The following is a 16,709-nucleotide window of genomic DNA, read 5'->3' on the forward strand; positions in this document are numbered from 1 at the left end:
GAAGAGTAAATAGGGTATATTGTATTTGTGCGGATAACGGTTGTATGTAACGCACAGAAGGAAACGTTTCCGACCCCATAAAGTATATATATTCTTGATCAGCATCAATAGCCGAGTCGATTGAGCCATGTCTGTCTGTCCGTCCGTCCGTCCGTCCGTCCGTCCGTCCGTCCGTCTTGTTTGTCGGCTAGTTCTCAGAGACTATAAGAGCTAGAGCCACCAAATTTTGCATCCAGACTGCTGTATGCTCACACTGAAACCAGTGTATTTAAAAAATGGGCCCCGCCCCCTTCCGCCTCCGTAAAAGGGCGAAAACCTTCCAAATCTACAATTTTGAAGATAGCAGAAAACTAAAAACGCCATTCCGTAGGGAATGACCATATCTATCAGATCACCAATTTGGGATACGATTGGATCATTATTATAGCCACAATGAAGAAATTAATTTGCAGTGGCCAAACCCACCCCGTCCAGCAGCATTCACACTCTGCTTCGCGCTGTTTATGGCCTCTCCCCCTGACACATCTCTGCCTATGCCCCTGCCTCTGCCGCGACTCTGCAGTGTGTGTCTATAGGGGAGGGTGGCGAGCTAAAGGAGCGTGTTGGTGTGAGCAGTGTTGTTGATGTAGATGACAGATGAAGAAAAAATGTAAAATTTGACAAATAACCGCTAAAGTGCAGATGTAGTACTGAGTGCCGGGTATAAAAGTTGTGACGCGTAAGAAGCGTCTCACACGTCCCTTCTCGTTTTGTGTTCGCTTTTCGGTTTCGATTTAATTTGTTTTATTTTATTTTTATTGTACATTTGGGTGGGCCCCCGCGCTCTCTCTCTTTCGCTCTCTGATAAGCGTGCGACGGTCCGGGCAGTCGTTTATGCTGACGAAATTTTCAAAGATGCCACAGCAGCATCACAGAACAGTATTGAACGGTACGTGAACCAATTAACAGCGACGGCCGAGGACGAGCATTTTTAGCAAACAGCATTTCTGGGTGACTGCATAAATGTACATGAATAATTCAAATACAAAACTCCAGCCAGCAGCAGCAGCAACAGCAGCAACAGCAACAACCCGACAACGTGACGTGACTTGCCTATAGAGAGCGAGGAGAGGTATCGATCAAACGATCGCCCAATCTACCGATCGATCGATCGATCGATCGTATGAATCTTCCAGCCAACAAGCTAACAGCCACCGCAAAATACTCGAATAAGATAAAAAGTAGAAAGAGAAGAAAAAGAAGAGTAGAGGCAAAATGTTGTACGGAGAAACAAAAAGAAAATTGAAGACGACGACACGAGCGTAAATCTTTTTAGCATGAAAAAAAATTCTATAAAACTAACAGACACTGTGTGGTCGGACATCATTCATTCGTGCGCTACGACGGCAAACGGCAGACGACAGCCATCAGCCAACAGTCAGATACAGATAGCCAGCCAGCCAGCCAGTCAGCCACTCCGGACATACATAGGGACAGTCATTGATTGATTGATTGCTGAAGCCCAAACCCAAACTCAAACTCAAACTCGAAATCGAATCGCGGTGCAGCCGTATCTGTATCGGCATCTAACAGCGGAGGGACCCACAAAAGCCAGCCCAACCCAACACATACCATAACGCAGCATCCAACGTCCAGTCGCAGTTGTCAAGCCATCAATCAGTCATTTAGTCATTGAGTCAGTTCGTCAATCGACAAGCACTCGTACGCTGGCTGGAGGATATCTTTGCGCGGCGCTTTATAGTAGTTTCAGTTCGCATTTGGACGCGTGCTGGTGCGGCATCGCCGAGACAGAGAGTCCGAGAGTTATATCGAATCGTATTGAATCCGAATCAGAATCACAACCAGAAGCAGAATCAGAATCGTGCGCGATTAAACGTAACAACAATACATACGGAGACACACACAGGCACACACGTGTCTGCCGTTCAGTGACAAGCCCCAAATCGGGAATAAATATATATATTTTATATAGAATATATAGAACTCAAGCAGCCAAGGCATAATCAATTCGTCTGGCCCCCCCTCAAAGTTCACAAAAATTAAAAAACTATTGTGCAAAGTGCGTCAAGTGCGGAAGAACCCAAAGAATACCTGCGACAAATCCACGGAAGTCCAAAAACAATTAACAAAATGAAGCTGTTTGCAGTATTGCTGGCATGTACGTATAGTTTTGGGAACAATTGTGCAGAGTTTAGTACAAATTCTAGACAGTAAAGGAAAGGGTTTAAGCAACGATTTAATAGGTTTCAAAATCCATGCATTAACTTCAACTTTCCTTGAACACAAATCTCCAAAAAAGATTCAATTATTTCCAAAGCATTTTATTAATTTCCATAGTAAAAAATAATCTTTTGAATGTGACATTTTGTTTGCTATGCGAATGAGTATCAATGTCCACAGTGTGCACTGTGTGGTGGCTGACTCATTTATTGACAATTTCTACAATCAATCTTAGAAATATGAAACACGACTACAAAACAGCAACAGCAACGAGACCTAGCCTGACCCATTTCAGATTTTGAGCTGCTTCGTTTCGGCTTGGGGAAATCCACACATTTTCACGAACCGCAAAGCTCCATTCAGATTGCATTCTGCACAAATAAAACTTATGAATGGAAAGTTTCAGCGATTCATTGAGTCATCGTGCAAGGCAAGGCCAGATTCTCGGATTTGGTGTTGGCATTGCGTGCTCTTGCTGCCTGACATGGCTAATTGGGTATGCAGCACTTATGCCGCCGATTGGCAGCCAATCTCTAGCCAACGCGACATGCCAGACGCTCTGGCGTCGCCAAAGAATCGATGGGCGTACGCTGCTGGGTGATATCACTGCTGGGGGTTGGGATCGATCAAGCGGGCACTTTGTATGCCAGCCGCGGCTGGTGATGTGATTCTTTTCGCACGCCTCCTGCCTAACTAACTAACACAATTCTGATGTCTTTTGGCTATTTGTAGTGGCGCTGTATGCCCTGACGGTGGTGCAGGGCCTCAGTCTGCCCGATCCCAATGTGAAGTGCGCCATGGATTGTGATACGCAGGAGTATGCACCAATTTGTGCCGCGGATGACAAGGGCACCACCAGGACCTATCGCAATTTGTGTGTAATGAAGACGGAGAATTGCCTGCAGAGTGCAAGTGAGTACAGCGACAGATGGGAAATCTATTCCTTACTCATGTTTCCATTGTGTTTCCTGTAGGCTTCCAGAAGATCAGCGACAAAGAGTGTCCGTAGGAGCAGCTATAGTCCAGCAGGATGAACTTAAACATGAGAATGCTGGAGGGACGCTTCTTTCTGGCGTGGTATTTGTGTGTGATATTTTTAAGTTGTACTTCAGCGGAATACAGAACACGCCCCCGAACGTAATGCATAACTATACCGTATTCTATAATTATTAATTTTAAATATTAAATAAAGTAATCTAAATACGCACCTTAAGTCCGTCATAGTTTTCCTTTAACGAGCGATGACTTCACTTCGTATTTCCATTCTCATTCCCCATTCACCCCAGCGAACAATCAATCCGTGCTCCCAGCAGTCTCGTACAACCACCCTGATCTCCTAATCTCTGCCCTCGTATTGCTCAAATTGAAATTAAGTCATCGCCCCGATTTAGCAAATCGTTTCTTGATAGTTCGTCCGGCTCACACATCACACACACGCGCTGTTGCTACTTCGACGCGTACTTGCGGCATCACGTGTTGCGCTCGGTTAACGTAAAACAAAACGGATTGTCATCTGCGTCAGACATTCGGATTATTCGAGTAGCTGATAGAAGACATGGACACCCCCAAGCTGCTTTACCATGGACGAATGTTGAAGTGTTGCTGAAGTAGTACCTTAGCTGAACATGTAGTTTTGATTCAAGCAGTGCGTTCCTGTGCGAGCAGTTCATACACCAAGCCTGAAGCATTGTTTCAAGCAGTGCATTCATAATCCCAGCAGCTTTGTTTCCATTCAAAAAATAAGTGATCAAGCAGCGTACAGCTGAAGCCTAACGGTTTGGCTCGTTTTTCCTTGACCCTTCTGATCCGGATTTGAATTCAGCGACGCAAAATACATACATACATACTCGTACATATGTATATTTATGTACATACTCTTCAACATCTCAATATTTTTGTAGTTTGATTGTGGCAGGGAAAATATTATTGAAGGATATGTGTAGATTCAGGGCAGGCACCGCTCTATGCTTCAAGAGCTTTAAAACTTGCGATTTTAATGAAAAACGAGAAGGGACGTGTGAGACGCTTCTTACGCGTCACAACTTTTATACCCGGCACTCAGTACTACATCTGCAACTTAGCGGTTATTTGTCAAATTGTACATTTTTTCATCATCTGTCATCTACATCAACAACACTGCTCACGCCAACACGCTCCTTTAGCTCGCCACCCTCCCCTAGAAACACACACTGCAGAGTCAGGGCAGAGTCGCGGCAGAGGCAGCGGCAGAGACGTGTCAGGGCAGAGGCCAATAAACTGAAGTATCTTTTGGGGGCTGCTTTTGTTCTCAAAAGTATAGCATACTTTCAGGCTGAAAAGTTCCCAATTACAAAATAGCGTAGGACAGCCATATCCTGCAGTCCTTGTGGTCCTTGATGGACTCAAGCGATACAGGAGACTCGTACCTTCGCCAGGAGGCATGCCATGTCCTGATCCGACAGGAAACAGCCGAGTTATAGCGTTGAAGGGGATTATATAGAAAAACAATATTCAAATGGCATTATCCTTAATGTCCTAGCCCCCGAAGTGATCCGGGACATTTTCCCGATCCCGAGGAGGCGTGACATGTCCTTTTCGACAGGAAACAGCTGAGCTATAGCCTTGTAGAGATTAAAAAGAAAAAACAACGTGAAAATGGCATTATCCTTAATGTCCTTGCACCCGAACTGGTCGCAAAGGATCCAGGACATTGTGACGATCACGAGGGGCGTGGCACATCCTGGACGGACTACAAATAAAGGAGAAAACAACAAAACAAATCTCTCCTCGAACTACGTTATTTTAGTTCCAGAAATTACCGTCTTCATCGCGTGGGCGCCACTGTACAAAGAGGTGACGCCACTGTGAATTTTTGAAATTGCTTCACTGAAATGGCCGAAAACAGGAAAATTTTCAGACAAAGTACCAGGCGAACTGAAGTCAGCAGAAGGTAACTGGTTTCCATGTTTTTTCACTGTGTCAAAATCTGGATGCTATGAAACCGCAATTCATTTTTCAGTCGTCAAGTAACTAAAATGAATTGCGGTTTCATAGCATCCAGATTTTGACACAGTGAAAATACAATATTTACTCTTCGAGTACCGGGTATAAATATATGCTACAAATTCGCCTTTAATGTCGCTGCTCCAGAGACTGGCACCTTCTTCTTCGGCTAGTGTCGTTTGATCGTGAATGCCTTTGACGTGGAAGCCTCCGAGTTTGCCACTGAAGAGCTTCTCGATTTGGTCTTACTGATAATCCGAGGCGAAATCTTCTTGGTCAGCTTGACGATCAGCTCCTTCTTGGTGGGATGCTGCATGATGACGCCTGTCCACTGCTTGATCAGGTGCGAAGCCGTGACTTTTGATGGCCTCGCCGTTGGCACCATTTTACATCATTTCGACATGCATTCTACATCACTTTAGTAGTTCATGCTGTGGCCGCTGTTTCGGCAGGCGCCACTTGAAAGTGTTTAGGGTAAAATGTAATTTAAATGTATAAATATTCGTGGGCATGTAGGCTAATAGTTGACCCTGATCTGGCCGAGAAGGATAATAACACTACCCGAAATGATTTTTCCTCAAGGAACCAAGCCAACTTTTTTTGAAAGAAAAGACAAATTTTGGCTTCAAAAATATTTAGGGAATTTCTGGCACTGCAACGCCTGAGACCATTTCCTTTGCAACTAAGCACTACAGCCACCTGGAGTCCTTTTCTCACAAAAGTTAAAATCCATGGCGCCAATGCGGCAATAAATGGAACCTGAAATCGCCAAATTCGCAGCAGTATTCCGCAACATTGTCTTTAGAAACTGTATGAAATTACGAAATCCGCAGCACTTCCACAATACACAGTTTCATGGCAGCCAGCTTGAGTCAGATGTAAATATAATCTTAGCATATTTGTTGGTGTTAATGTTAGAATCAAGCAGAAATGCAAGGCGCACTATTGTTGCCAGGTCTTCATTGTTTTTGCTGCTAGTTCTAATCAAACCAGTTCTCACAATCAAGTGTACACTGCTTGGTCAAAGAAAAACTTCAGGCATAGTAGAGGAACTGCTTGCAAAAGAAATCAAAAGAAAGCGATAAAAAACTCTTTAGGTTTAGTCGCTGAACTGCTAGCAGGATGAGTTCATGGTATAATTTCATTAAGAAAAGGTATTAAATATTTGTAGAAAAACAAATCCATGTAAAAAACCTTAAGAAGAAGCTTACAAGCCTTACGGAAACAATTGGCTTGCCTTGGCCAAAGCTATTTCGCAGCGAAAATATTTAAATGACCCACCTCAATCCAGATGTATTGTTATACGTGCAGCGTGTCCTAATGGCGGGTTTTATCTCCCTGGCAGAGAGCCCCCCCACACTGTACATACATATGTATGGCTCTGAGAAATGTGAGCATATTCCAGTGATTAATGCAGGACCCGGCCAATGAGGCCCCACCGCATCGAGGACCCTCGGGGGGGTCCGTGTCTCGCGACTCGCAGCTCGCATCGCGAGTGGATAAGGAGTCGGTGGGTGCGCCACTTCCCCCGTAATTAAACTTGATTAATTGTCTAGTCAGCATGAAGGTAAAAATCGGCGTACCCATGATAACAAAACGGAAATGGAAATTAATTAATACGAACCCAAAAGAACACAACAAGAAAATAATGAACAAGTTTTCTTTGGCAAATCGAAGACCAAACAGCCCAAACCAACACCCCAGCAGGGATGTGTGGACAAGCAGGGGAGCTCCTTGGAGCCGTTCTAGGACTCGGCAGACATTAATAAGGAAGGCTTAAGGCACCGACCTTATCCTTTTAACTGAAAATATTCACCATCCAATTTACTTTTCACCTGTCCGATGGCCTCACTAGTTGGTATAGTAAATTTCTCAGTTCTCCCACCTTCGAAACGGCTACGTAAAAATTCCATAATCAGCAAACAAATAAATAAACAGCTGGAAAAGTTTTGTGGAAACTTTTTGCACCTTGTGCACGTAAAGGGTTTCATTTCGTCTTGGCACGCAAACTTCTGCGCCAAATCGGCGATGGCAGCCAAAGAAATTTATTTAATTTGCAGCATTTGCATTAAGAAGTTAAGTAAAGTGTAATGCCGCCAGGGCAGCGTAAGTCGAGCCGTTGTTATCGATTAAAGAAGCTGCCGGGATCAGGTATTAAGCAAAGAGTTGGAACACAAGAAGGATCTGCTTGCTGTTTCCGTATCCGTTCTGCAAACCAAAAGAGGCGCAAGCATAAGAACACATTTAATATTTCTTATGCACCTACAAATATAAATTGTTTCATGAGATTATATGTGGAACTGTGCTGCCAATTGGGATAACTGCTTCGGCTGCCATCTGGTAGTCCTGGCCAATTAATTTTAGCCCCAACATATTCATTCAGCTATTCATTTTGGCTCCCTCCGCCAGGCATCACAAACTGTTGCATAAATAATTCATTATTTTGCCAAAGGAGTTTCGCTTATCGTCAGCAAACAAGCCACACCTACTCGTGCCTGAGCCCACTCCCTTTGGCCGACAAAAAAAAGTAATATTAACAGCTTTATCAATCGCAGAGGAGCCCAGAAAGCTAAGCCAGCGGGCAGGCAGGCAGTACCCGTCGTACCCATGCAAGTCGCAGACATTGGAGGACGACAGGAAGGTGCGTCCGATTCAGTTTCCGATTTCGGATTTCGGATTTCGGCTGCATGCAAAAGTTTCGCAAATGAAATAAATAATGAAAACAAAGGGCGCATAAATATTTGAAGATCGCCCAAATAAGCAGAAAACATTCGTACTCGTAATCGCACTCTTCCTTTTGTACAGCAACGAAAGTAGGTGGGAAACAAGTGAATTGAAAATTATTTCCAATTCGTTTGCTTTTCTCATTATAATTGAGGCGCAAAAGTTTGCCTCCTGCATCTGGGTTCGCTTGCTTCTCTTTACCCTTTCCTGTGTCTTTCCCCCTTCGGAGGCGAAGCTTTTGCGCTCGTTTCTACTTCTGGACCTTCTGTCTGTGGCTCTCAAGATTTAAGCATACAGATTTTACTGCAGTTTGTTGCGCTTTTTAATGAACATGACTTGACTTCGGTTGCCCCTCTTGGCCAACAGCTTACACATATGCACATACACACATACATATGTACATATGCAGGGTCAGATTTCGGTTACATAATAATCTCAGTCGCAGGTGAAGGAACTGCAGCACTTTGGGGCAAATTCCTTGGTTGATTTCTCAGTGGTTTCAGCTTGATTTACTTACATAATTATTGCCCTAAAACATAAACAATTAATGAATATTTTGCTGTGTCCTACTTCCTCCTAAAGCTGTATATATGTTTAATAATATTTACGCAAAAGAAGTCTTCCTTCCACACAGTTTCTGCTTTGACTTCCTTTCATTTCTTTTCATATTTGTTTTATACGGAAATGAAACCGAAAACTGGAGAACAATTTAATTTCAGTTTCATTTTGCGCAAGAAAATGCAAATCAAATTTTCACTTCTCTTTGTTTACAATTTTCATTTCATTTTTCCTGGAACCGCCTGCGCCCTTGGCATGGGGGGGCTGCACGAGTACGTATGAAAAGGGACGCTGCAGCCCTTTGATAAGCAGATTATACGCTTTTCAGCATTTTCATCCTTATTTGCCCATTCCCCACTGCTATCCCTTCGTTCGTTCGCTCGTTCTGGCGTAGCATGTTTTAGGGATTTTGCTTGCCGTCTCCGAGTCTTCGAGTATTGTTCCATTGACATTTGTGGCATATTGTTTTCAACCGAGATTATTATCCAGCAAAACGATTTGCATCCAATCAAATTTCATAAATTGAAATGATTTCAACTCAAGAGATGATATTCCAGTTAGATGTTAAATTTAAGCTGCACATAGGGAGATTTTCTTCAACGTTTCCTTAAATTCTCTTCCGTTTAAAGTAAACTTTTCTTCAATGTCCAGCAGCGCATTTTTGCGTTTCGCTTCTGGCTTCCTCGAGTCCGATCCATTTGTCTTGCTTTGTCCGCAAAACATTAAGGAAACAGAATGCCCACAAGCTGACGGGGGGAGTGAAAAGCGGCGTGGAGCGCAACAGCCGGCAGCTTGTCAACCATTCCACGTCAGGATAATTAAGAAATTTTTCAGTTCCCATTTTTGGGATGGCCGCCACACTTCTACTCCTCTCCCTCCTCCACGCCGCCACACTTCGTCTTCTCCCACTCCCCCAGCCGGTTAGCCTGATGGAGCGACCTTCCTTATCGAAGAAGTAAATGGAAATTGATTGAATTCCATTAGGCCAGGGTAGGAAGCGAACTCTGGCCTTTCAAATTAGGCAAAAACTAATGAGCTATGCACATGACCACCACCACCAACGTCCCACAGTAAAGAGACATTAAAACTTGTTCAGCATCCGACTATCATTTGCCGGCGGTGGTGGGGAGCAGAAATATACGACCGCAAAGGGAGATGAGAACTTACTTACTCCACGTCCTGAGGAGTGCATTGAGCCATCAAGTGGTTCGGGGAGGAATTTACTGGTACTTCCGGGGGAAGTTTTGGTCTGGTAATGGATATGCATTACTGTGCTTACTATTTTCCAATAAATGTTTAATTAGGAATCGATTGCCATTCCCTCAGTGTGCTAAAACTACCGACCTGATGTTTCCCCAACAATTTCATAGATTTTAATATTGCACTTTTCGCACTTTACTCATTGTACAGAAAACATACATGCATTTGTACATACATATGTATGTATGTATGTACATAATTTTCGCTTATGCTTTCGCGCATCAGCGCCCGTTCTTTCGTCTATCTATCCCCGCCTTCTTCGTTCCTGCACTAGCTTTCGTTCGTGCTCAACTCAGCAGCAGCGCAGACCTGCTCCAACGCTCTCTTTCGATCGCTTTCTCTGCTTATTGCACGCGTCCGTCGGCACTGCAGGTAGCCGTGCGCTATCTGTCCCGACTTCTTCGTTCCTGTACTTGTCTCGCCCTCTCTTTTTTGGTCGTGCAAAGCTTAGCAGCAGCGCTGAGTTGCTCCAATGCTCTCTTTCTATCGCTTTCTCTCTCTCGCTTCTAAAAAGTTCTGCATAGAGCATGGGTACAGATCGTCATAGCTTCTATTTGTTTTACCGTTCCTTCAACTACTTACTTACGCATTCGTTTGCAAAGTAAATTATATTTGTGTGTAGCTATCGAGCATCGAACCTAGCTGGCTTTTTATAAACTGAACAGCAATTGAAAAAGCTCAATGGCTTAACAGTGTCTCAGGTTATACTTCGCTCAGCTTATAGCTTCCAGCGGTATCCCCATATGCACCCCCAATCCTTCGACTATGATAGAGTGGCTACGAGAACCTTCCCATGGAAAGCATAATTCGCACGCACGGCGCCGTGACAGGATTGTCAGTGGGTCCGTCAGCTAAATCAGTGCAACGCATGCGTGCCACATTCATCATCGTCAGTGGCACACACACTCACTCAACATATTGTTGCAACATATTTTACGTGAGGGGTTACCGTTAGGGTGCTGCCCCCCTGACAATGTCCCTTTCCCTTTCTCCCAATTGCTGCTGCTTGCGTGGAGATTTTTTCAATTTTTAGCGAAAATTACATCATCACTTATGCTGAATGAGATTTTGTGTTGTCCTGATCCTGCTGCTGCTGCTGCTGCTCCTGACTCGGTGAATTATTAAAAAATTTCTTTGTCAACAAATCACTTTGTTCAGGGGAGTTTGGGGCGCTCCTCTAAATAAGGCATGGGTCATACACACACACAATCACACACTCCTCACCCACATGCGATTTACATTAGCTGGAGCAAAGCAACAAAAAATTTAAAAACGTCGCAAAGAAATTTGTTAACGTTGGAGGGTTGGTTTTTGCCGTGTTTCTGCCTCTCGCCCTCCCGCATGATGTATGACGGCAAAGGTGGAAAATCGTTTCGAGACATAATTTTGTTTGCCTGACACCAACACCTACAACAGGCCACATAAATCTCTTCAATCTTTAATGCCGGCGGTTGGGTTTTCGGCGGCTTTAAGACTGTCGAAGTCTTCGCCTAATTTTTGGGTCCATTCGCCTGCGGCGGTCGTTGACAAATTCAATAATTTTTCCCATTACAAAGGGAATATTGTGCTTTGTGGGTGCGCGGCGGCTTGTTTTTGTCTGACGACAGACGCAAGCCAGCAAAATTGATTGACGCTGATTTGTGTGGCGGTGGCGGGGACGAGCAGGAACGGGCAGGAATCCCTGGATAAATTTAATTTCAGACCCAAAAGAAAAATTCTACGAAATCGACACCTGCCGTGGCGCCGGAAAGTAATCAAAATAAAATATGGATTTTTGTTTGTTCCACGCACGCCCTTGCCCGGGGGCTGCGAGTCCTGTGCGTGGAGTCTACCAATCTGCAATTTGTCTTGGCTGATGTGCGTAGCGAGTGTGTGGCTAAGTGTCTGTGTGGGGCTTCTTCTAAGCCGCTCAGCAAACAAGCGGAAGTTGCCCCACGAAGCGTTAATGCTTGCAAATTTGTGATAAGACTTAGACTCAAGTTTGGGGCCTGCCTCCACTTCCAGCTCTTACCTCTTCCGCTCTGGCAGATAATGCACGAAAGCTGGATAAATCGTAGAGTGCCTGCTGTGGGAGGTCTCCCTGTGAGTGCTTACCAAATGCCAAAAGGGGTAGCGATCTGTGCCTTCCGTTTTCCCCTTCTTAACCATTATTTCCACTTCTTGTAGATCTGTTTTGCTTGGTAATACGCGAAACTTTGCTCCACAAATAACCAAAAAGTTGCCAAAGATAATCGCAAGACATTGGCAGCCGAAAATAATTTGCCAAAAGTGGCAGCAGCCGAAGTTACACTCCAGAAATTGCAGACACATTACCCCCAGAGCTGCCCGCGTGCCCTTTCATTCCATTTCAATAATGTAGAACATTCGAGTGTGAACACAAACGTGCTCCGAAAACTATTCTGAGCGAAAATAGTTTGCCAGCCAGCCAGCACATCTGCTGGCATCTCGCTTTCTCTCTCTCTCTCTCTCTCTCTCTCTCTCTCTCTCTCTCTCGCAGAAGGGCCAAAAATTCGTATTATTGAACGGCAATAAATTTGACTAGAAAACAGGAAGTGAATGGTGCTGGGGGAAATAGGGTTTTGGGTTTGCTATTGGGTTTGGGTGTGGGCAAAACAAAAACCAACTTTTTGGGCAGAAAATAGGGAAAAGTTTTAATTACCCATAAAGATGTTCGTACACGAAACAAAAACTACAGAGGCCGAAATCATGGCAATGGGCTATGGCAAATGATTCCCGCTTCTCGCTTCTCGCTTCTCGTTTTCCTTTCTCTGTCTCGCTTCGATGGAGGCAGGCAGAGACCATAAAGAAATTATATAAGGATGTCTCGTCGGCAAAAGTAGGCAGAACTTGCGAGTGAAAAGTGCGAGTGAAAGGGCTTCCGCATTGACAAGCACACGAGCACTGAAAACAGGCAGAAGTAGCGAGTAACTCTGCCACCGACGAGACCTCCTTATATAGTTTCTTCATGGACAGAGACTCAAATTGTAATCGACGAAAGCAGGCCGAGAGAGCCGAGCCTCTTGTCTCGCCCCCTCATAAAGATCATAACGCATTAAATTGGCCCACAAATTGGACTTCTCTCTCGTGGCCCAGTGCTTGGCCAATTTTTCAGAAATCAATGGCCAATAAGTAGGCAACGCCAAAATCATTTTCTGGTCAGTCATTCTATGTGGGAGCACGAGCCAGAGCCGGAGCCGGAGCCGGAGCGAGAGCCCTTCTGCTGTTGTTGTTGTGTTGAGTAATCGCAATTTGGCGCCGTTTACCAGTTACCGAGCTGCCCCACCGCCTCCGCCTTTGCGCTGTCATCCATGGCCGTGTCCACGCCCTCGAGATATCTTTGGCCCGACTGGGGCTGTTGTGTGTGTCGGGGCTTTGAGAAGTTAAGAATTCAATTGACCACAAAATCAAGATTATTGTACGAGCCACAAGAACTGAAGTGTGGCCGCGTTACGGACAAGGAAAAGCCACTTGGCTTCAGTTCCTGCACTGCTCCCCGCCCTGCCCTGGTTGGCATTTTGAAGTTTATCCACTGGCTGAGGCGGAAACGCTGCCAGCTATCCGCACTGACCACTGAAGCGACTGTCTTTACGGGACTCAAGAAGTGGCCATTGAAACTCGTCAACTTTCCTGTGTGGGGCGATGAGCTGGAAAGTGTCGAATAGATTCGATTTGGATTTCGCTTGCAGCAATGGACTTATTAAACTGTCAAGAAGGACTGATTAAGCATGTCAGTTGCAGGGGAAGAAAGAGTTGAACAATTGTGAAACAAATGCAATGAAAAAGAGTAGAGAAAAGTCGCATAAAAGTCTAATTTCTATTAATTTAAGAGCTTTCATTTGCTTGTAAATCAATTCAGAGTTATATTCCCATGCCAATAAATAACTATTTACACTTTCAATCATATTTCATTCAACTGCCAGCAACATTCTCTGTGGCACCACTCAATTAGCCAGAGCAGCGATCTGATCAGTGTCCATGTCCAGCCACAACGCACCCAATTCGGCGCCGTTCATGTCCAGTTTTTGGTTAATTGAAAGCAAACAAAACTCAGCGGAAATGTTGCTCAAACACGCCAGACGACAGCAAGCAGGAAGGGGATTGGAGTCGCTGTTTTGCCAACCCCTAAATATTATTTATGCTGCCACATATATTGACCATTCATTTATTTCTGGGGGGGCTTTTAACGCCTGGAAAACAGTTTGGTTTTGGCGGGGTGCGCCCTGAATGTCCCGACAATATTTATTAACTCGTGACTGGTTGGGCTAGTGGGGGGCTAAGCATTTAACATTTGCCGCTCCGCTGATTGTCGGTGTCGCCTTGCACGGAAATTAGTGAAATTGTATCGTCCTCGTCGCTGTCAGCCTTGTGGTTTGCAACTTAATTAAGAGCACGCCAAATTGGGCGGGGCCAGGGCAAGGCAGCAACCAATTGACACAGTGACACCCACAAAGAACTACATTCTCTCTCCACCTAGAAGTCAGAATGTTAACATAACTCAAGCTCAGAGTTCAGGGCATAAACGGGCATGAGTAGTGTCTGTCTAGGCCCAAAACTTCTATCAGAAAAGTCCCATTATCCCTCGCTTCACAGCGTATTCCCCATTCGTCTTTGGACACCACCGGAATGTGTCCCGTTTTGTCGTTAATTTTTTGTGTGTTTTGGCTGTCTGTTTCCTTGGCCCTTTCATGTTGAGGCAGCATAATTTTCAGGCATTTGGTTTGGCCCAGCCCGGAAGCATTTGGCTTAAATGTCTGGCCATTTGTAAATAGGTTCGTGTGCCGCCGCCACACAACACTTGACGGAAATGACCAAGAAATGAGCCACACACAAAAATGTCACGACTTTCACCTGGCGGCGGGTTGGGGGTTTGCTTTGCCTGGGGTGTGTTTTGGGCTGCATCGTTGACTTGGCCAGAAATTAGCACAACATTAAATAACACGATTTTGTGACTGTGATAACCGGGCTTTGTGCTCGGACATGAGTTATGATCCTGTCATAATTGGGCGACTGTGGAGGCGCACCCCATGAATATTTTATGCGCCTTTGGACTACGTTTTAATGCGCGCTGAGTGGGTGAATTATGTCTCAGTCTGACTTCAGTTTTGAGGTCTAATTAGGTCAATGGGAAGGCTGCCCTTTGCTTCAAAGGGATCCTGTCAAATGGAAGTACCTAGAGCAGATCAACAGCTGCATTCCTCACAGCTCTTTTCTTACATCAAAGTTTTGCCTCCAATTAGCTGCTCGCCCCGACTGTTGCCCACTCATTTGGTAATTTTTGTTGGACTCGGCGAAACTTTTCTTCTGCCAAATGGCAGACATTTGTTGCCACATCCAACAGTGGGGCTGCTCTCGAGTCGGTTAGTCAGTTCGTCAGTCAGTTTGGTGGGGGGGAAGCAAGGCGTAACATCGGCCCTGTGGTCGTTCGTTTCATGGCCTGGATCATCAATAACTCATGCCAAGCCAATTTGTATACTTTGGACAGTTTTGTGTGTGTCGGTTCGGCATTCTCTTGACTTTTGGCCAGCCATCGAGGAGCAATTCCAGCGAAGAACGGAGCTGCGAGGAGAGAGCCCCAGTACTAGGCTCAGCAGAGCGTCCGAGACCGAGACCGAGACCGAGACTGAAGCCACATTTCAAAAACAGTTTCCAAGGCATAAATCACTTAAATGCTTCAGGAGCCCAAGAGTCGTGGGGGAGGGGAAACGAACAGTTCGATTTGCCAGCTTCAAAAAGTTTTCCGTTTCCCTTTGTTGCTGTCTTCATTTGGACTTTTTTTTGCTCTCTCTCTCTCTCTCTCTCTCCGAGCCTGCTGGCTGGCTGGTTGCTGCTTTTGGTTCTTTTTATCATAGGCTAAATTGATTTTTTGTTTTGGCTCTTGCCAGAAATAACGATAAATTGAGCAGATGTCACCAAGAGTGAGAGGAGAGAGCGAAACTGCCGAATTGAGTTGAGTTATAGTTGGCGTTGGAGTCGGAGTCGGAGTTGATGTGTGGCTTTCAGTTACCTGAACTCTGGACTGCACTGGCTTGGCTTGGATTGGAGTGTTCTTGCCTTGGCATATCGTCGCCTAATTTGTGGAAAATTGAGATTTATGGCCCGGAATTTGGGGGCTTTGTCTAGCTCTTAAAGTTGCCTACGAAATTTAATCCACCCAACCCAGCCAAAGGGTTTGCACAGTGGATTCCTCTTTTAATTATGATTAATGAGCGGCTAATGACTGTGCCCTCGCCCTTCGATGCGGCATATCAATGTCACACATCAGCGACTCCCATCGCTGAGAGCGCTTGCAAATTTATTGAAAACTCACTGCAAAAGCGGAAAGCAATCAATAATCGATACGTACGAGCGAATATATTTAAATCCTAACATATTGCTGCTTAAAAAAATAAAAAGTAAAAGCAGGAATGCAAACATAACGACAATTTCACGCTACAAATGTTTCGATTAAAAATTTCCCGTTTCCTCTTTATGTTTTGTGTCGCTTTGGGGTTGCCAATAAAACACACCCCCATCATTCCACATACGTATGAACCGAGGGCGAACCCCGGCTACGCCCCTCACCGCAGTCTGTGTGCAGAAATGTAAGTAACGGAGAAAACAAAATACGGCAAAGAGTAAAGGAAGGACTCGGACTCGGACTCGGACTCGGACTCGGGGACTCTATTTGATATTTGCTGAAGCACGACAATGAATAATAACTACATGGAATGCATATGGTAGCAAAGCAACAAAAAATAGCTAGGATAAGGAGGAAGCAGGGCACAACCCTGAAAGGATTGGGCTGCAATTTAAAGTCGTTTTTTGTGGGTGGAAGATTGCAGGGTGAAATATTTATTGCTATTCGGTTGAGGGATAATTAAAAAGAGCAGTAATGATAGCTGCAATTTATCTATCTATCAGTTATTATCTGTCTCTCTATCTGATAAACACAATTGCTGCCCCGCCCGCACTTACTTTAAGCGAAA

The 16,709-nt window shown here is 44.8% G+C and overlaps 1 protein-coding gene across 1 annotated transcript; it reads left to right on the forward strand.

The window, feature by feature from the left end:
* Positions 1-1,375: 1,375 nt before the first annotated feature.
* Positions 1,376-3,433, forward strand: LOC117897697. The gene is made up of 3 exons (XM_034806718.1): positions 1,376-2,158; positions 2,953-3,132; positions 3,195-3,433. The coding sequence occupies exons 1-3, from the start codon at positions 2,131-2,133 to the stop codon at positions 3,227-3,229; spliced, it is 243 nt and encodes an 80-aa protein (XP_034662609.1). The 5' UTR covers positions 1,376-2,130; the 3' UTR covers positions 3,230-3,433.
* Positions 3,434-16,709: the final 13,276 nt, after the last annotated feature.

This window comes from Drosophila subobscura, chromosome O, assembly GCF_008121235.1.
Source record: "Drosophila subobscura isolate 14011-0131.10 chromosome O, UCBerk_Dsub_1.0, whole genome shotgun sequence".
Taxonomy (NCBI): domain Eukaryota; kingdom Metazoa; phylum Arthropoda; class Insecta; order Diptera; family Drosophilidae; genus Drosophila; species Drosophila subobscura.

Bases quoted from the DNA above. Each gene is read 5' to 3' on its own strand.
- LOC117897697 (XM_034806718.1), top strand. From the start codon at position 2,131: ATGAAGCTGTTTGCAGTATTGCTGGCAT. The intron at 2,159-2,952 runs GTACGTATAGTT...GGCTATTTGTAG, and splicing joins GTTTGCAGTATTGCTGGCAT to TGGCGCTGTATGCCCTGACG. The intron at 3,133-3,194 runs GTGAGTACAGCG...TGTTTCCTGTAG, and splicing joins GAATTGCCTGCAGAGTGCAA to GCTTCCAGAAGATCAGCGAC.